This window comes from Metopolophium dirhodum, chromosome 4, assembly GCF_019925205.1.
Source record: "Metopolophium dirhodum isolate CAU chromosome 4, ASM1992520v1, whole genome shotgun sequence".
Taxonomy (NCBI): Eukaryota; Metazoa; Arthropoda; class Insecta; order Hemiptera; family Aphididae; genus Metopolophium; species Metopolophium dirhodum.
Window position 1 is genome coordinate 11,085,050 of NC_083563.1, and position 23,301 is coordinate 11,108,350.

General features: G+C 25.3%; 1 protein-coding gene across 1 annotated transcript in view; it reads left to right on the plus strand.

Moving 5' to 3' along the window:
* The window catches only part of LOC132943965 (semaphorin-1A), a 178,413-nt gene that overhangs the window by 15,179 nt on the left and 139,933 nt on the right, over positions 1–23,301 (plus strand). The window contains exon 2 of the mRNA XM_061013144.1: positions 8,886–9,343. Within this exon, the coding sequence (XP_060869127.1) occupies positions 9,232–9,343 (112 nt within the window). The 5' untranslated portion in view covers positions 8,886–9,231. The remainder of the gene's footprint in view (positions 1–8,885; positions 9,344–23,301) is intronic.

The window sequence follows — 23,301 nt, forward strand, 5'->3', positions numbered from 1 at the left end:
CAATATAATAAAAACTTATTTTTCACCAATATTTTCTCCTAATAGGACAGTATTATTGTATTGGCAGCTGATAGGTACAGATATTTGGATTGAAGTAAAAAAATATTTATATTTTTGATTTATTTTATTATGAGTATTTATATTATATTCAATACATTTTTAAATTGTATAAATTATGTATAAGGTGTATATGGCTTATTAAATACATGTTACTTCGTTACAAGTTATAACTATAGGGATGTGAATTTGTTACAAAGTGCATTTTGTTTAGGTTACTTATTGTAAAGTGTAGCTTTCTGAATAGAAAATAATTTTTTTACATTTTTCCCTTTTTAATTCATTTTTAACTGTATTTTTAGATATTTTTAAAGCATAAAGATATTTTTAAGATTTTATGGTAAATTGAATTCACAGTTCGGGTTATAATTCATAATGTAAATAATTTAATCGATATAGTTAACAAATACATTTATTAGAAAATATTTCTCTATATGATATTATACTCTATATACAGGTCATTCAAATTGTACGTTTGTAAGATTTGAATCACAAAGTTGAAGAGTCCGTAATAATGATTTGCCTACCTATGTTAAAGATGTTCATGAATTATTTACCTAAATTGTTTACGTGCGTGTGTCCTAATATTTTACTTTATATCTACTTATTTTTATAATTAGATTTTTTATAACACTTGCCACTTATAGTAAACGATTGAACAAATATCACATAATGATACTTAACCTAATGCTTTATATTATAAAATAATTTTTTTTATAATATAATACGTTGTACATTTTCGCTGTTAAAAGCTTCGTATAAAATCAGACGTGATCAATAATATTTTTCATTTGTATTCAAATTAACCTTGATTATGCATACTTCTATAGTCAAGTGAATTCATGAATCAATTGATTTTAGTTTTATTTTAAGAGTTTGGCTGATTTGTATAACATATTTTATAGTTTATACTTTTATAGGTTCGTTCCCTCCACACATGTTTAATTTTTATGTAACCAGTAAAAGCAATATCATGTTTTGATATTATCATCTGTTCTATTGATTTTAGTTTTAAATTACTATTGTATATTATTCGTTACATTGTAAGCTTATGAACCATTTAAGAATTACATAAATAGTGCTTAGCAAATATTCTGTTGTACATTTTTTTCTACAAGTAATTATTTGTAATTGGTAATAATAATATAAATATACTATAATATTATGAATTTCATTCATCATTGGCAGACCACGTGGTTCATAACTAATGAAACAGGTAGTAGAAACCAATCGGTTATTGAAGTTACTTGATAAATGGTATTTTTTTCAATGTTGTGTTTTATACTTTTAAAGTTGAACAAATATTATAATGTATTAATAATACAAAAATAATTTAATTTGTAATAAATTATTAAAGCGAAATAAATAGAATGATTTTATGTTTAATGGTTTGCGATTTGATATAGACATAAAAATTATTTATTGATCGTAAATAAAGATTTATGTTTATATTTTTATGTTGTATATTGATGAGTGATGATTCAGTTATTTTTTAAAAACAATATATTATTGTCTTTTGAGTTTTGACCTAATTATTATTAAAATAAATTAATATATTGTATTTGTTATAACTTATTCGATTATTTCTGATTCTGACAGAAGTATGTATTTAATGTTCATAATTCCTTGGGTGTAACACTGGTTTGTTTGTCAGAAATAGTATTAATTTATTTTTAATTTATAAATCAAGAATTATTTACATTACATTTTGACTACATATAAAATATTATAACATGAATAATTTCGGAACAAATTAATAAGAATAATATATTATTCTACAATGTGTGACATGTGCATCTTTATTATTATATTTAGAATTAATAAAAAATCTGCAAGGACAATATAACAGATGTGGGTACTCGTTGCTAGTCGTTAGATTAGGAAACATATTATGAGAAATAGGTACTGATTTGTTGTATTTCCATTTTCCACTGTTTAATTTTATAATTAGGGTAAAATAACTTAGGAATTATCAAATTATATAAACGTTGAAATACAGATTTATATCGCATGCCAGTTTTTTCAATGGTTTCTAATAGAAACTTTCCATAGTAAATTTTCATAATTTTAAAGCAAAAGAAAAAAAACAAACAAATTAAATAAGTAGGTAGGTACACAAAATATTAATTCTCATTAATTTTCGTTTAAAATAAAAAAGTAAACAATTGCCATACGATTATGTATGATTGATTTTACTTTATATTAATATAAAACCCACCAAAATGGATAAGTTTTTTTCCAGTTTTATTTTATTTATCTATTTATGTTGAATGTCTGTGTGGTGTGTACTGTGTACCGTTCTCTTAATAACTTAAAGAAACAATTATTTGGGACACAAAAAAAGTTTGAAGTTAAGAAAAAATTAATAGTTATAAACTTTTTCGTTCAAATAATAATTTTATTGAAAGTTTATAACATCTTCATAAAAATCAATCATTTAAATTTTTGCTACACATAAAAATACCTACCTATATTATTTTAAATATGATACATTTTGATTGTTGAAAATTTTTATTTGATCTAAAAGTAGTACAGTAAGTATTATAGTAAGTTATAGTAATTTATATTATTATCATTAATTATTAAAAATAAAATATATGATCAATATTAAGAAACATTTTGAATTCATCCAGTTATAGTTGATTGGAACGTCTACAAAATAGAATAATATAAGTTAATTTAATTTATTGTTCTTGAACGTTTGATTAGAATATTTACGATCGGAATGATATAATTGTATGTTAACTAATAATACAACAGGATATAATATACTTTGTCTAAAACGAAAGGATATTTGACTGGATCAGTTTGGTTACAGAAAATAATATAAGAGAGAGAATATTAAATTATTAAATTACGTACCGGCCATATTCGATTAGAACCAAACATGAAATAATTTAAATATTTATTATAATAACGTTGGTAAACTTATAAGTATATTTATACTCATCATTTCTTATGTGCATATTGTTATTATGATAATTTTGATTTAGTGATTTGTTGGGTTGTTCACTTTTATTATGTATACTATATTAACGGATTTTATGTTGATTTTAACAGCTATCGTGATGATTATGAAGGAATACCCACACATTTACAGTATAATGACTGTGTGTCAGTGTTTTTCTGTGCTTGAAAATGTCGAAAGCGCACATTAAACTTTAAGAAAAACATTTGGGAAAAACGATTTCTGGTTATGGGGACTACTCTCCAGTCATCGTTACAACTTTAACACCCGTTGTTTGTTATTAAATAGGGAGGGTGGGATTGGAACTGAAGAGAAAAATCGCGAAAAGCAAGTAGTAATTTTTATCCATTACTTTTGACAATAAATGGTTTGTAGGTTTTTCTTTCTCTTTATCACTATAATATACTATATATTCGTAATAAAAAAACATGTCAGAAAGATGGAAGCATAAACAATATTTTATAGTCAAATACACTAACACCGATAAGACTTTGTAATAAATTCGTTATTATCATATTTTATTTTGAAAATAATTGAAAATAATCTATTATGTATTCTCTGAAATAATACAATTTAAACATGTAATAATGCTAATATAGTTGTTGTTACGGAATATAAAATATTTTTCGGAACGAAATTCTTTTTAAATTATTATAAAAGCTATAACTTAAATAAATAAAGTAAATATTTTTGTTCGTATAGTTCAAACTACAAAAATAATGATTTATGTTTTATTTATAGAATACAGATTATGAACAAAATATATTTGAATAGACCTCCTCACTTTGTTAAACCATAGATATCTCCTAAATATATATTTCTCAATAGTTTTTTTTCAAAAACTGACGTTATTTAATGATTTAATCATATTAAAAAAATTAGTTGTGTAAAATAGCTTTTTTTCAAATATTATGTATTTATTATGTATTTTGGTTTATTTCTGTATTAATTTCTATTTAAAAGTGAAGAAAGATTAATTTATTGTTTGTAGGCATAATATACTGTATAGTTTATAAAACACATTCCGTAAATTTAAACACAAAATAATGCCTGTTCTATAGTACCTAGAAGTATAAAATATTAAAATGCATTGAAAAATTAATTTGATTTATTTTATAAAAATTAAGAACAAACAATATTCATTATACAATTTTAGAAGTGACATTGATTGTAATTGTTGCACAGTATACCTATTAATATGATTTCCGTAATTATATTTGGTCAATAGAGGATAACCCTTTTAGTACCTATCCCTAAACTATATTATAACAATATTTTTTAACATTTTGATCATACTCCTAAATGCGTTAGTTTGTAAAACGTCTAATGTACCGACAAATAAATTACTATATCAAATAATTTCCATGTACCTATTGTTATTTGTTCATTAATAACTAGGTACAACTAAATGCAAAAAAAAAATATAAATTAAAAGTATTATAATTATATAATTTTATAATATCATTGTTTAAATTATATTTGTTTTTATTAATTGCTAAGATGTTTATTCACATTATTGAATAATATTAATTAATAATGAATTAGATATAGAAAATTAATAATGAAAGGTACCTACTTACATTCACGTGTTTTTAAATTGTTAACTAAATCATTTTTAATGAATTCCTTATTTACAACAAGTAGATCAAATTTTTTTGGGGAAATACATCTACCTAAATAAGTGATAAATGATAATTATTTTAATTCCAGTCATATTTCAAAATGTCAGTTAATATATTATTATAGGTATGTATATATAATATTATATACCTATTTCATATTTTTTTTTTACAAAACACGGAGAGTGTTTTTATTACATTCTAATTATTATACCTTTGCAGTATGCAACGTAATTAGGATACTTCAGATTGTAGACGACTAGCATCTATATTAGTTTTTAAATGATGTTTTACTTCAGACGACCAGACCCTGCAGTACCTATACAGATTATTAGATTTTTGTAGAGTTTATTAGTTGACTTTTTTATCTGAACATTTTAAATTATGAAGTAGGTAATCTGTTTAATAATTTAAATATTTACATTTCTCTTTTTATTTGATAAAATACTATCAACTATTGTATTTTAAATAGAAGTTGTATTATTCAAAATGCTATATACTTATATCTAAAGATATTGAAAAAAAAATGTTAATGAATAAATAATTATGAATTTTTGTTGATATATATTTAAAAATGAGAATTAAATACGGAGTTAATGTATGCATAATATGACTGGAAACAAATTATTTACGCATTAAAAATTATACAGGGTAAATTAAAAAAAATAAATTTTAAAAGTTTTGTGTTCGTAGTTAATTATTTAATGGTTGTCATAAAAGTAGAATTACACATTTTATCAAATTAAAAGTATAGCAATTTCTCGTAATTCAAATTGTTTTGAATATTATAGTTAAAATAATGTCTTTTGTTATACCTAATTTGTAATAATAACTCTTGAGATAAATTTGAAGTATTAATATCAGAGATTTGTTTAAAATAATAAAAGGAATAAAAAAAGTTTTCAAAATGTTATAAATACCAGATACCTGATAAGATTTGCTAAATCATAACGTATTTATTAAATTATAAATAATTATTTGATTTAAATGTAAATGGTTTCATAGAATTACGATCTTATTATTTTCCTAATAATAACAAAAGGTAATTACAATAAGTAAAAAAAGTTTTTTACACGGTTTGTTATTTTTCGCGTTTTTAGTCTTCGATGTAGTTCAAACTTACATACCTAATTGTGGAATTCCAAATATTGTGCTTTCTTTCAATTTATCTTTCGTGTCGAATTTGTAATTGATAGTGAATTTATTTAAACGTTTTGGAACTTTTTATTTCCTCGATTTTTTTTTCGACAAACAATCTAAAAATCTAAAAAAAGAGACATCAAGACCCTGCCTCACTAAGATTCTAAAACTCGTAATATTTGAAACATGAAAAAAGTTTGTCTTTCTTTCTATTTTATTTTAATTTTTTCGTAACAGGTGTTTTATTTCTAAATTCAAGAATTAACTTGTAAATCCCGAATTATGAGTTTACGTCATTCATATATTCTGAACTTTTGTCAAAATGTTCTTTTTAGGTCAAACAGTTATAAAACTTTTTTGGAATCAATAATCGTAGGATACAATTGGATATTTTGAAATAGAAGTTTTTCATGCCATTTTTATTTTTATATCAGATAACAATTAATCAAATTATTTTTAGATGTTTCTTCAATTGTTTGTTTTGTTTTTATTCAATATTGTCGTTAGATATAACAATATTTATAAAGTATAAGTCAATAATCATAATATAATAAACTTCTAAAATTTAATCAAAACTTTGTTGTGGGTATTGGAGGTAGAAATAAAATACTAGATGTATTTTACGTTTAAGAAATTATATTGTTTAATTAAACAAGATATTTTTAGTAGAATTGACAGGGTATTAATTGATTGAAAAGGATAAAAACTAACTTTTGTGTGGACTGTTGATTGTTTTATTTAACTGTGTATATTCATTAAACTCTTGTAGTTTTTTTACTGTAAATGTAAAGTAAGTGAACAGAAAATAATATAAATTATATAGCCAACATTTAAGATTTTGAGTGGAGCAATGAATGTATTGATTTTACAATGATCCGTGTTTTTATTTAAAATTTTTTATTTATTTTGGGACATTAAAAATGCTTTGATTTTCTTCAACAGCATATTTTCTTGTAAGTAAGTGAATCTATTTAGTACTTTTTTAGTGGTGGGGGTCAAAAGTAAAAAGGTAAACATTTTTCAATAAATTTAAAAAAACGTCTGGAAAACCAACATAAAAATTAAGGAAAAACTGAGATTTTTACGCAAAACCAGTTTTTGAAAAAATCTATTTTGTTTTTTAGTGAATGTAACACTAAAAAAATAATCGTATATATTTGAAATTTTCACTGACTGTTTATATTACCAATATAGCGACTCTTTTTGAGCCATTTATAATAGGCACAAAGAAATTTCAAGTCTTATTAGTTTTTTTAAAATTATTCTTAGTCAAAAAATTTGGAAATGCAATACAACGTTTCTCATTAGTTATTTTTAGGGGAAATTAAAAAAAAAAAGTTGAGCATAAATCCATTAAATCCACAAAAATTTTTATGAGCATTAGTTAAATATTTGACAAGATTCATTAAAATCACAACATTTGGCAAATTATATCGAGTTAAAGATTCATAAAAATTTTTCTATTTCTATTTAAGTTTTGAAAATGTAATACAAGATTTCCCTTAAGTTTCCCTATGTTTAATAAAAAAAGTTTGCTGGTAGTCAAATTAATTTTTACGATTGTTTGAAGTTTGACATTGGATATTCACCTGTAAATAATTAAAAAATTCTCATATAACGATTTTCTTATATTGTTATTATTCCAAAACTAATAATCGTAGATACTTGAAATTTTAATTTAATATATATTTCATAATTTTATATGTATTTTAACATTTTTAAAATATTTTGACTTGTTTTGAGTTATTTATAGACATCTTAAATTTGTAATTTTCAATTTATTAGTATTTTATTCTATAAATAAAAATGTATTCGTTGGGGAAAAACTCGTGAAAATTGAATACAATGTTCCTCATAAGTAGTTATAATAGCAGTTAAACATATTAAAGAACCATACTCATGATTTTTTTTTATAAATATTTAAAGTCGCGAACATTTTAAAATTATTTTGTAGGTAGTTAAACAATTATAAAATATTAAATTTTTACAGCTAAGGATTGAGAATTTAAAACAAGGATTCTGATAAATAGTTCGTACTGTAACCAACAAATCTAAAATAGTTATTTTCATATAGATTTTTAGTTCAAACTTGGACGAAATTACTTACATAGTATATTAAAGCCAAGAATAGCGGTTTTAGTTATTTATTTGTAATTTAAAAATGGTGTTCGTGGGTTTATTTCATACACACAATGACACTTTCAATTGTAATTTTTTTTGGCAAAAATGAATTTAACCTACTGTTATACTGATGCGTAATAGTAAAATAAATTACTTTATTCATAATAATATCATCAAGTCTTGACTCTCTAAACACTTGCCTGCCTTTCATTTTCTTTATTATAAATATTGGTTTTTTGTGCATAATTAGTTGAATAATTTCCTTGTTAGTCACACATATTTTTGTTCACAATAAAGTAGGTACTTGAAAGTTGTCTGTGAACAAGAAAACAAAATTATTTGTTTTTAATAAATTCTTACCACGGTACAATTGATTTTAGTTTTATTAAATGTATAGAAATTTTAATTAATTAATTATGTTTTGTGAAATTCGTTAGGCTGATGCCTGATATTCTCCAATACCTACTTGTTTTAATTGTATGTATTTATATTAAATGCTATTTTGAATTATTTGTATTATAAGTTATAACCTAAGGTCGTAGCATATTTTATTATTTTACACCACCTATTTGATTATACTTTTAACCAAATTGGTGGTGTAAATGGTGTAAAATAGTATACTGTGTTAATACTTTTTTCCTATTGAAAATATAAAATATCTACAATCTGTGTTTTATATATATAATAGGCAAATCAATTGTAAAAATTAAAAAAACAAGACGTGGTTGCGTGTTTGAGGGAAGCGTCCAGTGACACTTATTCAAAACTACGAAATCAGTGCTTACTTACACTCAGTTATAGGTCATCAACTTGACAACTTGTGTTTAATTATTTAATTTTAACGATTAAGCAGTTATAGCCCGGTTATAGTCAATAATTTATTCAAATGTGCCTATATATTTACTGTACAGCGTTAGCTGCTGTTAGTGAATAATTCATTGTCGGATATAATGTTAACGTAATGCATTTTGCTTTTCCAGGTCCATGTGGTTGACAAAAGTGTGGAGCGCCGCCGCTGCCGTCGTCAGATGACCATGCGCCGGTCGGGTCGTTGTCTCGGGTTCGCATTGCGTCAGTGGTGCTAAGTCGAACCGCAGACGACAGTAACGCCGCAACCGTTTAATAACGTGTACGCGCGCTCTCTCGACCCAAAATATACTGTGAACGTTACCACGCTGATCGTCGAATATAACCGCTGTTGTTAATATACCCAAGTGCGGTAACAAATATTCGTCATCGCGTAAAATTCGTCCACAAGGTTTAAGTTTTTTTCCACGTTCAATAAAAAAATTTAGTTCGATGTGAAACGTTTCCGCCGACTATACAATGAAAGGAGCATTATTCGTCGCCGGCCTACTGCTGATCATTGCTCAGTGGTGGGTACCCACGAGCGCAGGATGGCAAGAGAACGTGCGACCAAAAATATCGGCTGTTCGAAGTAAGTTTCATTTTCATTTTTTCTTTTTTTTTCTCTCTTTTGGTTAGGGTTCAATTAACGGTTAATTCATCGGACTCACGAGGGAAATGTTGCCCTTTTGGCCAGATGTAATTTCAGAAGGGGTGCTCCATAGTATATACGGCAGGGGTTACAATATAGAGTAGACTCGATGCGCAATGGATGAATCGCACGCAATTCTATATTTTTACTGGGGGGTATTACAAGTTTTAACCAGTGATTGATGAAATGATGAATCATTCGAATTTTTAAACCGAGAATATTGTATAATACCTACCTACCTAAATAAATCGTATATTATACTATATAGGTATTATCGAATTGTAAAACAAGAATTATCTCGTTTTCGTTGTAAATAATAAATAATTATAATATTAAATAGTCCTTTTCTCAGCTTATTTGATTAATATAAATTATTACAAATTATAAATATATTATTTAGATTATAAATGATTTTATTTATATTTTAATTTTAGTACTCGCATAAAATAATTCATTTTATTTGATTATATTTAATGCAATAAAATGTTTTATATTTAATAAATAAGTTACGTTTCAAGAAGAAATGTACACAATACTGTAAGTCCCTACTTAATATTGTGTTCTATTATTATAGTAACTATCTCTGATAGATAATTTTAATAATTTGGATCTCTGATAAAGAAATTAATTACTGGGTACTGCAGCAGTTGATCACTAGTGAATGCGCCTAATTCGACGCTGATAATGAACAAATTGTTCTTCGAAGAACATCTGTTTAGATCATTTTGGATCCTATAGGATTAACTGTGTTGTATGCAAATTATAGATACTCTTAACATATTAATGATTCATTATTTAAAAATTTTATATCATCGATGGTTAATTTGTATTGTATATATTTTTGTGTTCATATCAAATAATTAGTTTTCCTACAATATAAAATTAATTTTCTCATTTTTTATTGTATGTTTGATTTCCTAAACATATATGTTTTAATTTTTCTTAGATTTTGTCTTTCTTTAGTTTTGGATTTATATTGTATAATATATTATACTGTGTTGTTTGTATATTATTTTGTAGTAAGTATATTATGGTTTTTGATATTTTAATATTATAGTTTGATGTGTATTAAAATCTACGAATTTCGTGTACCAAGTGATCTACGCTTAAATTTTAAGTGTAGTTAGTGATCTATCAGATTTTAAAAATATTTTGTAACGGTTACCTACTTACACATTTATTTTTTAGTAGTAGTAGAGTCAATTAAGTGCGCCTAATTCTTGCATTATTAGTCACTCATTATAGATAATATATTATATATATACGATATTTACTCTGAATGATGATAATAATTACATAATGTATTATGACCATGCATAGGCGCATAGCGGTATATATAGGTATGTTGAATTCCGATAATAATGTTATCTATGAAATAGAGTTGAATGTAGTTACGCGATCGATGGCGGGAAATATTATATTTTTTAATGCATTTTTGTTGAATATTTGATTTATTTTTTAAATCCTTAATAACTACCTACTAAAAAAAATTGTAATAATAAATTATAAATCAGTTTTATAAATTTAAATGTTGTGGTGGATCACCATTTTGTATCAGATCTCCTGCTACACAAATGTTCTACTAAGACATTTTTTTTTTATTTTTACTCATTACTTGTTAATTTATGTTTAAATACTGTAATTCTTAGGAAGGTATCTAAAGAGTTAATATTGATAGTTATTTAATCAAATATTTGAATATATATTTAAAAAAAAAAAATGTTTGAAATAATTATACCTCGTATTTGTGTTGTATGTTCTATTTAAAACTTCGTTTGGTGTTAGATCATACAAATTTCAACTTAATATAAATGTATGTATTTAATATTATCCAACTTATTTTTTCTTCTACAAATTGTCAATCATTGCTTATGTTATATTTTAGAGTATTATTACGTTACTAACTTATTTAAATGAATGCCAAATTAACTCATATACAGACCAGTTGTTCAAATAAGTCGAGTGACGTACCCACCTATGCTTGATTTGCTAATGTATATTTGGTAAAACATTAGGTATATGTTATTTGTGTATCAATATATAATTTTATTTTTTTTTTTATATTTTAGCAGTTATAACAAATATTGTTTAAATTGGTACAATTTAGCTAAATATCTAGCTACTATTAGTTTATTTTTTCTTTTAACTGTTAGATAAATAATATAATTCCATTAGTTATTCCTTAGTATGTTACTTAACTTACTGATGATTGTAGTTAAATTAATTATCATAATTATTTAAACCCTTAGGCGGCTATTCAAAATACTCGCTTAGACCCCAAGGGAGAATAAGGGGCTAAGTGGCTATGCGATTCTTGCGCCAAAGTTTCCACTCTTAGAGTGCGAGTATAGATCTATTTAATTGCTTGCTGGTTTAGGGACGTAAATAGGTCACCAGCATAATGGTCATCGTCTGTATCTATTTGTCATGTAATTGTGGTATGTCTAATAATTGTCTAGTTATTATTTTGATTTTCAGATAAATTTTATATTTTAGCTGAAAAAAATTTGTTTAAGCGAGCATCATGGAATTAAAAAAAATAAATGAACCAATGATATACTTAAATACAATGTATAAAATGTTTTTTTAATATTATTTCTATTTTTTCTTCAATATTTGAACATAATATTTTAACCTGTAAAATGAATGAAAATATAAATTTACTTGTAAATAATTTTTACATGTAATTAAATACTTGGTAATAATAATATAATTTTATTATAATACTTGTGAGAGAAAAGTGTGTAGAAAAAATTAATGTCACGTTACATAATTATAATTTTTTAATCTGTATGAATATTTACAGAATATGGAAAAAAAAAACTACTGACCTATAACATTTTTATAAATATATAGGTAGTTTTCAATAATTTTTACTAACTTTGAATACGTTAAAAACATAATATAGGCACAAGTAACTTATTTATTAAAAAAAAAATTACAGCTTAATCTACAAATTGATAAACTTTTGATTAATTCATAGCTGACCTAACTAAAATAGTAAATATAAAGTTTTATTTCAGAGTTTAAACATTAGCATAGGTTTTTTTTTTTGAATTTTGTTTCACGTTCATTGCATAATTCTTTATACTATTGTTGTTTCCTTTTACCTTAAAGTCTCAACCAAGATACGTGTTTAATTTAAACGAAACAAAGTATACTAACAATTATTTATCGTGATTCTAAAAAACCAAAACAAATTGCCGTCCTTCGTTGTTTTTGTTTTGGGTATATTTTATATAAAGAAAATACCCACACGCTATTTGTGAAAACATACTTTTCATTGGTATTAATAAATTACTGTGCATCTAAAATTGTGTTTTTTTTTGTCGTTGTTAATATTAATAATTTAATAATTTCTTTTTACGTATGGATTTATTTACTACCTAGTTTAATTGTTTTTTAGCTTTTTGTAAATTATAATTTTTTTTAGTTCAACAAAATTAATGAAAGACCATAAAAATATCTGATATAACAGGAAAAAAATGACCGGGTTACAAGGATGTCACTAATTACAAAGATAGTTTAGAGAAAAGGGAATAATTAAGCGTTAGAGGTCCTATGTCGTTAGTTCAAAAAATGTTCCACGCCTTTTTTTGTTGTAATAAAAATCAAACCAAAAAGGTCCATTTTCTTCCTCTATGCATGTAAAAAAAACAGCTCGAAATTAATGTTTCACCGATAATGGTTTAGTATCCCTGTGGCTATGACGGGATTTTTGGTAAGTGAGGGTGAAAATCAATTTTGTTACATGACCTTCACTTATAGTATTTTACATGTAATAGGGGAAGAAATATGTGGGCACATTTTGAAAGGTTGTCGAAATGGCCACTTAGAAGAACACGTCGATGGGTGCGGGTATAGACTAAAGGCTTGGATGACGAGGGTGGATGGAATAAAAAAAGCATAAATGAATATTTTTTTATTTCTGCTTAAAGTCTCCTTTGTGTTCTGAATAATACCAGTTTGCATACATTTGCATGTTTTATCGATTGAGTTTAAAACCGTGTGAAAAGCATTGAACGACATCTCAACTATAATTATATAAAAACTACTGTTATAACTTGTAGATCATTTTATTTCCTTTGATATTAGTTTATTTTCTCACATAGATTATTTAAACATTACAAAAAAGTTAGTTTTTTTCGTAGCTTTACAGAAAATAATTTTACCTATATACCTACTTATGCTAAATATTAATTTGATAGTTTAAACTGAGTTGTGTGTTTAAAAAATCATTAATTTATGATAATTTAATCATAATTGCATCATGTATTATAAATTCTTTAGGATCCCGTTGTATTTTTCGTAAAATATTAAGATTATAATATAAATTTAATTTTAAAAGAAAATAACATTGTTTATCTTTACTTAAACGTTGGTGCACATAAATATTTTATAAATTTCTGCTTATAAGTTTTTATTTAATTTGTATAGTAGTTAATGTAAATAAATGTATATTAGAGCATTTTTTATGATCACTTATTTCCTTGGGGAAATTTATTTGTATGTAATTGGAAAAAAAATATTAAATATTAAATTATTATTTTTTTTCTATTATTAGATAATCTCATGAACAAGGCTGTAATATAATCTATATATTATTAATAATGTACTCTAAGTTTAGTACTGATATATTGCTTAAGTTTAGAATTTAAACTATTGGTTTTACTACTATTTCAATACTCAAATAATTCTTATCATTATTTAAAATTTTAGGTACCTATATTATAAATAATTATTAAAACTATTAATTTATGTCGTTTAAAAGTTTTTTCACAATTTTCATCATTATAAATGACAGAAACTGATTTTAATTTTAGTAATTAATTAAAAATAGAGTATTATACACATACTATACTTCATAATATATATTATATTGAAGGTATAAAATTAAGTTTATAGTAGTTTTTATTTTATAGTTTAATAAACGTTTAAATTCCTATTTTTTTTCAGATAAAATGTGTTCGTCTATTAGTGTTTAAAGTTATACTTGTCCATATAATATGTACTAATATTTTTGATTATTATTATATTTCGTTTTATTTAATATAGGTATTTTAATTTATCTTGCTTGTATTAAAGACATTTTTTAAAACATTTGAGTGAAAAAAATATTACAGTTAATTGAATATTACTCAGAATCATATTATTCTTCTTAAATTAAATTATTGTACTTTAGGAACAATCGTCTAGTAGGTAATAAGCCTAGAAGATGAATGGCAGCCCTCAAATCCTGTTCGTACTTGATGGCATATCAGTCCTTGATATGACTAATTTAAAATCGTGGTCTAATCGATGTTTCATTTTCAATAATATTGAATATATTTGTAAGCTTTTCGTATAAAAAACTACAAAAACCTCAAATTGATAAACGTCATTGAATTTTTTACATAGATTATTGACATTTAAAAAATATTTTATCAAACATTTTTATTTTTATTTGTTAGAAATGCTATCATGTAGATTAGGTACCTGTTATAAAAAATAATAAATAATAATAAATGTTGAAAAATATTACTCAATAAATTTATTTAAGCTTTACATAAGATACATTTTTTATTATTTGTAGAATTAATAATGTTATTAGAATTTGATTAATTGTTTGGTTTTGTCCTAGTGTGGCTTTCAAAAATAAATGGAAATTGTTTATTTTTAATGAGATCCTTTTGAAATGCAGGAAATCATTGAAATTTGAGATCATTTGTTTTGAAGTTTGAGGGAAACTTACCTAGTGTATAATATTGCAAAATAAAGAAAAGCTCTAGAGTTTCCAAATAATTTCTTATATTTCTGTAACAATATTCGAATCAATTTCTGGGGGGATGGAAGACTTGGAAACAGATACGTTGAAAAGACGCCTATTGTATTTCCTTGTGTGTATATAACTAGTGAATTTTATCAGGGCATGAATAATGCGGAAATTAGAAATCGTTCTCGAATACTCTTACCCAGTCATCACTTGATAATCATTTGAAGTTCATTGTGGAATATGTTTGCACAGCTGCTGTTTTTAACTTTCGCCCCCTTATGTTCAATTTCAACAAAATCGTCAGTTACATAAGAATTTAGTGTCCCGTAAATAAAGTTTAAAATATAATAAACGCAATTAATTTATTATTTTTAGTTTGAATTTTACCTGACTGTTAGGTTAGGGTCATTTCAATTCAAAGATAAATTAAATTTTTTGTTACTTACCTATACGTGTGTTTTTACGTATGCAATTTATATATAGTAATAGTCATCTTATTATACAAAATAATAATAATACATTTATTAGACTAATAACTATGTTTAAAAACTATTTATTTCTGTGTTAAAATGTTAAGTTAAAATGGGCCTTTATCCAGGTACTAGTCATGGTCCATTAAAAATTGTACGAAATTGCCACAATACTAGGTATTTTATGGGTTTACCGGATTGCTAAAATGTGCTTGGTATAGGTATAAAATTATGTAATTGCCGAGTTATGTGTGCTCTAACCGTTTGACCGCACGGTAAGGGTTGCCCCGGCTTTGTGGCCTTTGGTATTATTTGTGTGGGAGTAACAGGCTCCAATTAATTGCCATGATCAAATATTCAAAAATTAATTTTACTGTTATATAAATACTGAATATGATAGTGAAAATGTTATTTTCCGTTTTTATGCTTTATATTGAATCCTACATTTAATATTTGAGTATATGGTTACGATAATTGTATGCCAGTTTAACTGCACGTAAGAGCATAATTATTACAAATAAACAATTTTCATGATATTTATTTCTCAATTAAAATATTAAATAAACATTATTTTAATACTATTAATGGCTCTTCGTGGTTTATGTGTATCTGATAAACAATTATGTAACCATCTTGCTATAAATTAAATATCGATTAGCGCTGCTAATATGAAGCCTGAGGTTTAATGTTAACTACCTCTTATTGATACGACTCGATATGAAGGATACATTAATTGTCAATTTAAGTAAATAATAAATTAAAAATTAAAAATTAAATACATTTTATAAGAAAAAAACATCAATTTAAATTAACTACCTATGCGAAATATCACCAAATTATTTATGCTATTTTTTGAAAGTTTGTTTATTATGTAGGTACTATAATATTGTGTCATTCTATTTTATATATTTCCAACATTTGTTTGATGTGGAGAATAAAGATATCGAGATTAACTGACAAAAAATGTTAGGTACTCAAAAATTGAAAATTAAAATATGGTAACCGTTTTATATTATTTTGCATGTATTATATTATTATTTATACTATCTATGATATACTTAACTATTTGAGTCAACTGACTTATAGTTGTATGAAATCTAATAAATAATAATATTATAATTTATAATATACCGTAGGTGTACGATCAATCTCTGTTATAAAATGTTTGTCAGTTGGCACTATGTTGTATTGTTGTACTGTTGTATTATTAATTAAATATTAATATGTATAACATCTAAGTAATAATACGGAGATTCCTAATGTTTAAATTGTGTTGTAGAAAATAATTTGATGTTGTATTATATCATGAAAAATCCTATTATTAAAATCTTATTTTTTTAATAAAAATTATTGATATGCGTTCGTCCTTTTTTGAGTAAAATATTTTATCATATTGAAATACTTCGTAACCATAAGCCCATAAAACTCGAGTGTAGTTTAAAGTAGAATTTTCGTAGTATCCAATGAAACAAGTAATATAGCAAATGTAAAGCTGTACGTATATGGCCGACATGGGTTTACATTTCTGCGACCGCGTTCCCCACGGGTGCACTTCCAGCTGAGTAACCCACACACGCGTTAAACCGCAATAGCGACGCGGCGCACCACCCAAAATGACCAAAATATTTGGGCTTAAAGCTGTAAAGCTATTGTCTATTGTGACCAACTTTTCGACCAAACGAGACTTAAGCACATTAAGAAACGTTTAATAGTATCAAAAAGTAATTTACTTCAGTTCATGATTATGTATTGAAATATGAGAATTGACATATCTGTACATATAAGGTTTAACTTTTTAGTAATTTTCATTATAATTGATAAACTTGACACTCTTAAATCGGTTTGTACTTTTAAAAGTTTAAGTTTTGCGATAGTCACGGTTATAGTTATCATAGTTTTGTAAATTTATTGAAATGTTGTCCCCTGACTGGATTATTTTAGATTCTGAGTGGAGCGAGGAATATTGTACTGGTTATTAATGATTCGTGTAATTCATTATTTTTTGTCTGATATAACGTATTGAAGCTGAACGTTTGCTTAAGACATTGCTGGTGGTTTCAGGTAGCAAATTGGATCTTGTTTAACAGGGTCAAACGTAGGAAATTCCCATTTTTTATCCCAATAATTAAGATATTAATTTCTTAATACATGCTAACAAAAACCACGAAGGATATATAAACAACACCATTTCGACCTAAGTTATCGATCATATATTAGTTTTTTTTATAAATCCTAGACGTTTAGGTGTTAAATTTTCATTAAATATTTATCTTAGTATTTCCTAGTCTTGAATAAAATGTCATCAAAATATTTTGTGTCTTTTTGAGCAAGGTATTTTTTTTCGATTATAGTTATATCCATGCATAGCCTATGGGTTAGTATCATATGCAATATGCATTAGTTGTTATTTTTTTAATCAAACCTAATCGGTTTGATACATTTAATTAGTTTAAATGTTATTGTTTAATTATCGTGAGTGAAAAAAAAGTGAACGCGTCGTATATAATATTATAAAGTTGAAGCTGCATTATCTACTTACACAACACATACACAATACCATAACATGAAAAAAAGAAAAATGGTAGCTCAAGTGAAAAATGCCCTTTATTTTTGTGCACGTGTTGTGATGTGTGTGGGCGCGCGCGTGCGTGTGAGAATGAGTGAGTACTGTGCGCCTGCGGTGTCTACAAATTAGAACGGCAGTGGCGGCGTAATGGCCGCAGCACACAATCGGCGGCGTCGGGATTCTCTCTTGCTACACCCTTACCATCATGCTACACTCTTCGACATTGCTAGCACACGAGTGTCGGTGAAAGTTGCCGAAATAAGTATAACCGAAAAAGGGGTGAATGTTTATGTGCTCCGAAGATCAATACAAACCGTCACACAATATGTGTGTGTGTGTGTGTGTGTGTGTAAATACATGGGTCATGGCAATTTAGAAAAGTATAAGTAGGAACCTATGTTATAGTCAACTATGACAATCGAATAAGGTCTTAATACATTTTTTGTTAGAAAAGTTTTAAATATTTTTTTAGTCGTCTGCCCGTGTCACTGTTGTCAAATTAGTTGAGCGTCGTAGGTCGTAGGTTTTTAAGACGGATTACGTAATTAATACTTAGAAGGGTTGTTATGTTTTTTTAAAGTTAAATAAATCTATATATAATGACTTTATAATGTTTTTTAATTAAGAATTGTTTTATTTTTTACTATGTCAACTACTGCTAACCTTTGATTCAAATTGTTGATGTTTTTATTACAATGATACATTACTTATAGTATATATGTATGCATAATACAAAATATTAGAAATGCAAAAATATATAGATATATGACTGACATTATTTTGGCCAGTCAGTATTATACACTGTGGCATTGTTCAGATAAACTCGAAATCAAGGGGCTTATACAATATAAAATATTGTTTTGTTTAACTAGAGTTTATAATCAATTCGAATTTTGTTTAAAATATATATTAATTCTATTATCATAGGAAATGAAATGTTTTATATTATATTCGTAATGCAAATTTTTATTATCTTGTTTAGAATGACTAAACTTTTATTTAGTTTTTTTTGTTTATTTTTCATGCAATTATATAATATCTAACAATTAGGTTGGTATTTTATTATATTTATATAATATGTAATCCTCAATTATTTATAATATTGGCGATTTTGATATTTTAACAAGGATGAATATCATATGAACGAAAAGCGCGATGCAAATTTACATTTACAGGATGTTCGATTCATATTATATTCAAAGTAATTATGCATTCAAACGTTTCTCTTTGACGTATAAAAATATAAAATTTTATAATAATTGCATAATATAAATGTTTTATAACAGTTTTATACGTTGTTGAAAAAAATTGTTCCACTGTAAAAGTTTACTTTTTATTGAATAGCATGTAAAAATGTTTATTATAAAATAATTATTTTTGGTTCTCTACAGATAAATTATAAAATGGTAGGTATACCTAACTGTATACAGTTTAATTATCACGAGAAGCGCAGTGACTTTTAGATTTAACAATCCATACATCACGTACAATAAAAGTTCAATTTTACATTCGGTTTGAAAAGTTTTTCCTTTTTGTGAAACACAATAATTGATGCATTCGCAAATATGTTACTAATGTAAAGAGTGTTTAATTATAATATAACCAATAAAACCTATTGTGTTTTGGATACTTATGATAAAGTTGAATATAGAACTTAATGAAAATGGAGTTGAAATTAGATATTTATTTATTATGTAGTTGCGTTTGACTATGAAACATTATGTAACAAAATTTTTAATATACATAAAATATATGAATACCTATACTGCTTTGTATTATTTTTAATCAATATTTTTCGACAAACTATTTGTATTAGCTGTTTTTTTTTTTGTTAATTTTTGAAACAGATAATATTTTTAAATGTAAACCCTACATATATTTTAATATTTTTAAATGTAAACCCTACATATATTTTAATATTTTGAATGTCAATCATATTAAACTCGAATGAATACATGGCGATAAGTATTTAGAATTAATTTATTACGATCTGATTTTTAATATTTTTCAACTATATACAAATAGTTAACATTGACAACGTTTTTAGATAATATTTTGTAAGTTTAAAAATAATCATTAATTGATTTAATTCCATATTGTTCAAATTTTAATCAATTAACATATTTATTTTAATTTTAAGTATTTAATCGACAACTGTTTTAATTTCTATAGATAAATTAGTTTTTGACTCATTAGTTATGACACGTTGGCTATATTGTAATGATGTTTCGTTAGTTACAATGATGACCTCATCATTAAAAGTGTCATTTTTATTGTATTGCCGTTTTTAAACGTCAGCCTTTAATTAATAACGTGCTCTTTGTTTCCTCGGTATTAAAAAGTTAACTCAATTGTATATTTCCCACGATTCTTTATTATTTTTATGGACCAATTCACGAATGAAGGTTAGTGACCAATATACATTGTTTAGTTTGGAAAATAGTTTTATAAAAAAGAAGTCGTGAATTGTACAAATTGTATTTATAATTGCTTTTTTCTAACATTTTCTAACATTTTCACAAAATGTTTGTATTAGCATTTTATAATCATGGTATACAATTTTAAATAGGTTGAATTTGACAATTTTGATTTTTTTTGTTTTTTTCTATAAATTTAAAAACAATTTTGTTTGGTCAAAAAGTTTTAACATTTATAAAACAAATGTCCTCATTAGTTTTTATTTCTACTATTTAAGAATATTTAAGATGCACGAAATCTTATAATGAGAATTATTTAAAAAAAACTGTGGGACTGGAAATTTAGCACTTAGGTACATTACTTATTCAATGACGAGGTACACTCCGCACCTACTGAACCTTCGAGTGGTTACTTATTTTCCCTCTATTTTCATCTGTTCAGATTGTAAAAGTGATCAACTTTTGCTATTGATTTTTTCACAATTACGTTTATGTTATTGTTAAAGATGACTAGACAGTATATAGTAATTTTAACTTTTTATACAGATGAGCGAAGTGATAATTTCTGTCCAATATATTGGCTTTTATCATTATGGCTTCACTTTCTTTTTTAGAATTCACAGTACCTAATTTACTACTTAATCTTGTATCAACTATTGTAAATACATATTGATTAATTATAGTTTTAAATTTTTTACAAATAAAATTTTGTTAGTTAACTTAAGCTTTGGTAGGTAGTAGTAGTCAGAATAATATGTAATAGCACAGTGAATGTTTCTGGTGGCGTCGTGAGATGGTGCGGATAGAAAATTGGTGACTTATTTTTATCGTATTCAGTTAACTTGTGTTCATTTGTTCACTTATTTTAAGAGGTATATTTTTTTAGTTCATTTCTAAGTTCGTAGAGTACACACAAGAACTAAAAGTAATAAAATCGATGCTTCTTAGTTGACTTTTCTAAAAATGTTATACTAAAAAATAAATAAAAGTTTTCCAATTTTAGTAGCTCCATTGAGTTTTTTTTTATTTGGCTGAATTTGCAAGTTTCTGTTGGTGTTTTATTTTTTCTACTTTTAAAGTGTTTTCAACTATTGAAAACTTAGAATTTATTTTATACTTAAATATTTATTAAAATAACAAATAAACGTGTAAATATATTTTATATTTGTGAAGTTCTAATAAATTAATTGTAAAAAATAAAATAACATTCCAATTTTTTTTGTTAACAAATTTACAGTAGCCAAAATAATTCTTTATTTATCTCGGGTGAAAATCTATTGTTTCCCGAAAATATAAAAAAAGAATAGGTACTCATAGTAAATTAATTTAGTTAGGTATTTAATTAAACGTATATATGAGTACAAACTATCGTATTATAGATACAAAATTTAAAGAGAAAAAAGTTCCAAATAAAGACATAAAGTCAGCTAATACAATTAACAAATTTTGTAAAAGCGTAATTTTTGGATTTTACGTAGAACCAACTTAATAAACTTTTATTAATAAACATTAATAAACTAGTATTGTTTGAACAAGTGTTAACAGTTTTATTTTTAATGTTTGAAATAATATTAGAAAAAAATCATGATTCAAAGATTTTTGACTTATGTTTAGTATTAGAATATAATCCATTGTCTATTAATGTTAATAAAAATATGTTTTCCAAACGAAAATTGTAAAATTTGTATGAGATTAAATTTGGGACAAAATATAATAAAATAATATTTTATGCATAAAAATGATTGAATTTGTTGTAACATTATTATTAGTTTGAAGAGACCGTTGACATTTGACAACATAATATTATTTTCTCAATTACAATAGGTACATCAATAGTACAAACTATGAGTAAGAACCGCTTTTCTGTTATGTCTGGTTTTTTTGTAGCTCTTAGTTGATTTCCTTCGAAAACTCAGAAAAAGAATTATCTCTTAATATTGTTTGTGTTTAATTTTCAATATTTAGTTTGACTATTAACATTTTAGGTATAGGTATTATCCTTTCTACTGAAACACGCAAATAATTGTTTCCTTGCACAGTTTATTAGTTATAATCTAAAAAAAAAGCATTTAATTAAAATATTTAGGTGGGTATACTTAATACGTATTTAGTTGTTGTTATTGTCATGGGAGTTGTTAGATACCTGTAGTTAAATCATTGCAATATAAATCTATAACATATTGACTGACCAAATTAAGATCATCGCACTACAATTAATTTTACTGTTTTTCGTTCAGCAAGAATGAATATTATTATTTCTTACGGACCGGCGCGCCGGGGTTGGATCGGTATTATAATATAACTTTTATGTTGTTGCCTATACATAACACTCCCGGGATAGTAAACTATGTTTTTTAACGTCGCCTCTGGGTTTATTAGTCACTACACCGTCTTAGTCAAGTATTAATAGCACGAACAACTCCTTCGTCCTTTCGCCTTCCCCGGTTGAATGGCTATGTCAATATATAACATGAGCCCTAAATCTGGAACCGTTGCATTATAGATACCAGTGAGCGCACATTGTATACATCGGGCTTCTGATTCCCCTGGGTTGTAAATATTTCATCGCTGAGGCCGACGGCGGCCGTACTCGTGCAGGACTCGTATGTGTTTTGTGTATTACATACATATATGTTGTGTATATGTTGTATATATACTTGTGTTTATTTGTGTGTGTGTGTGTGTGGGCGTGC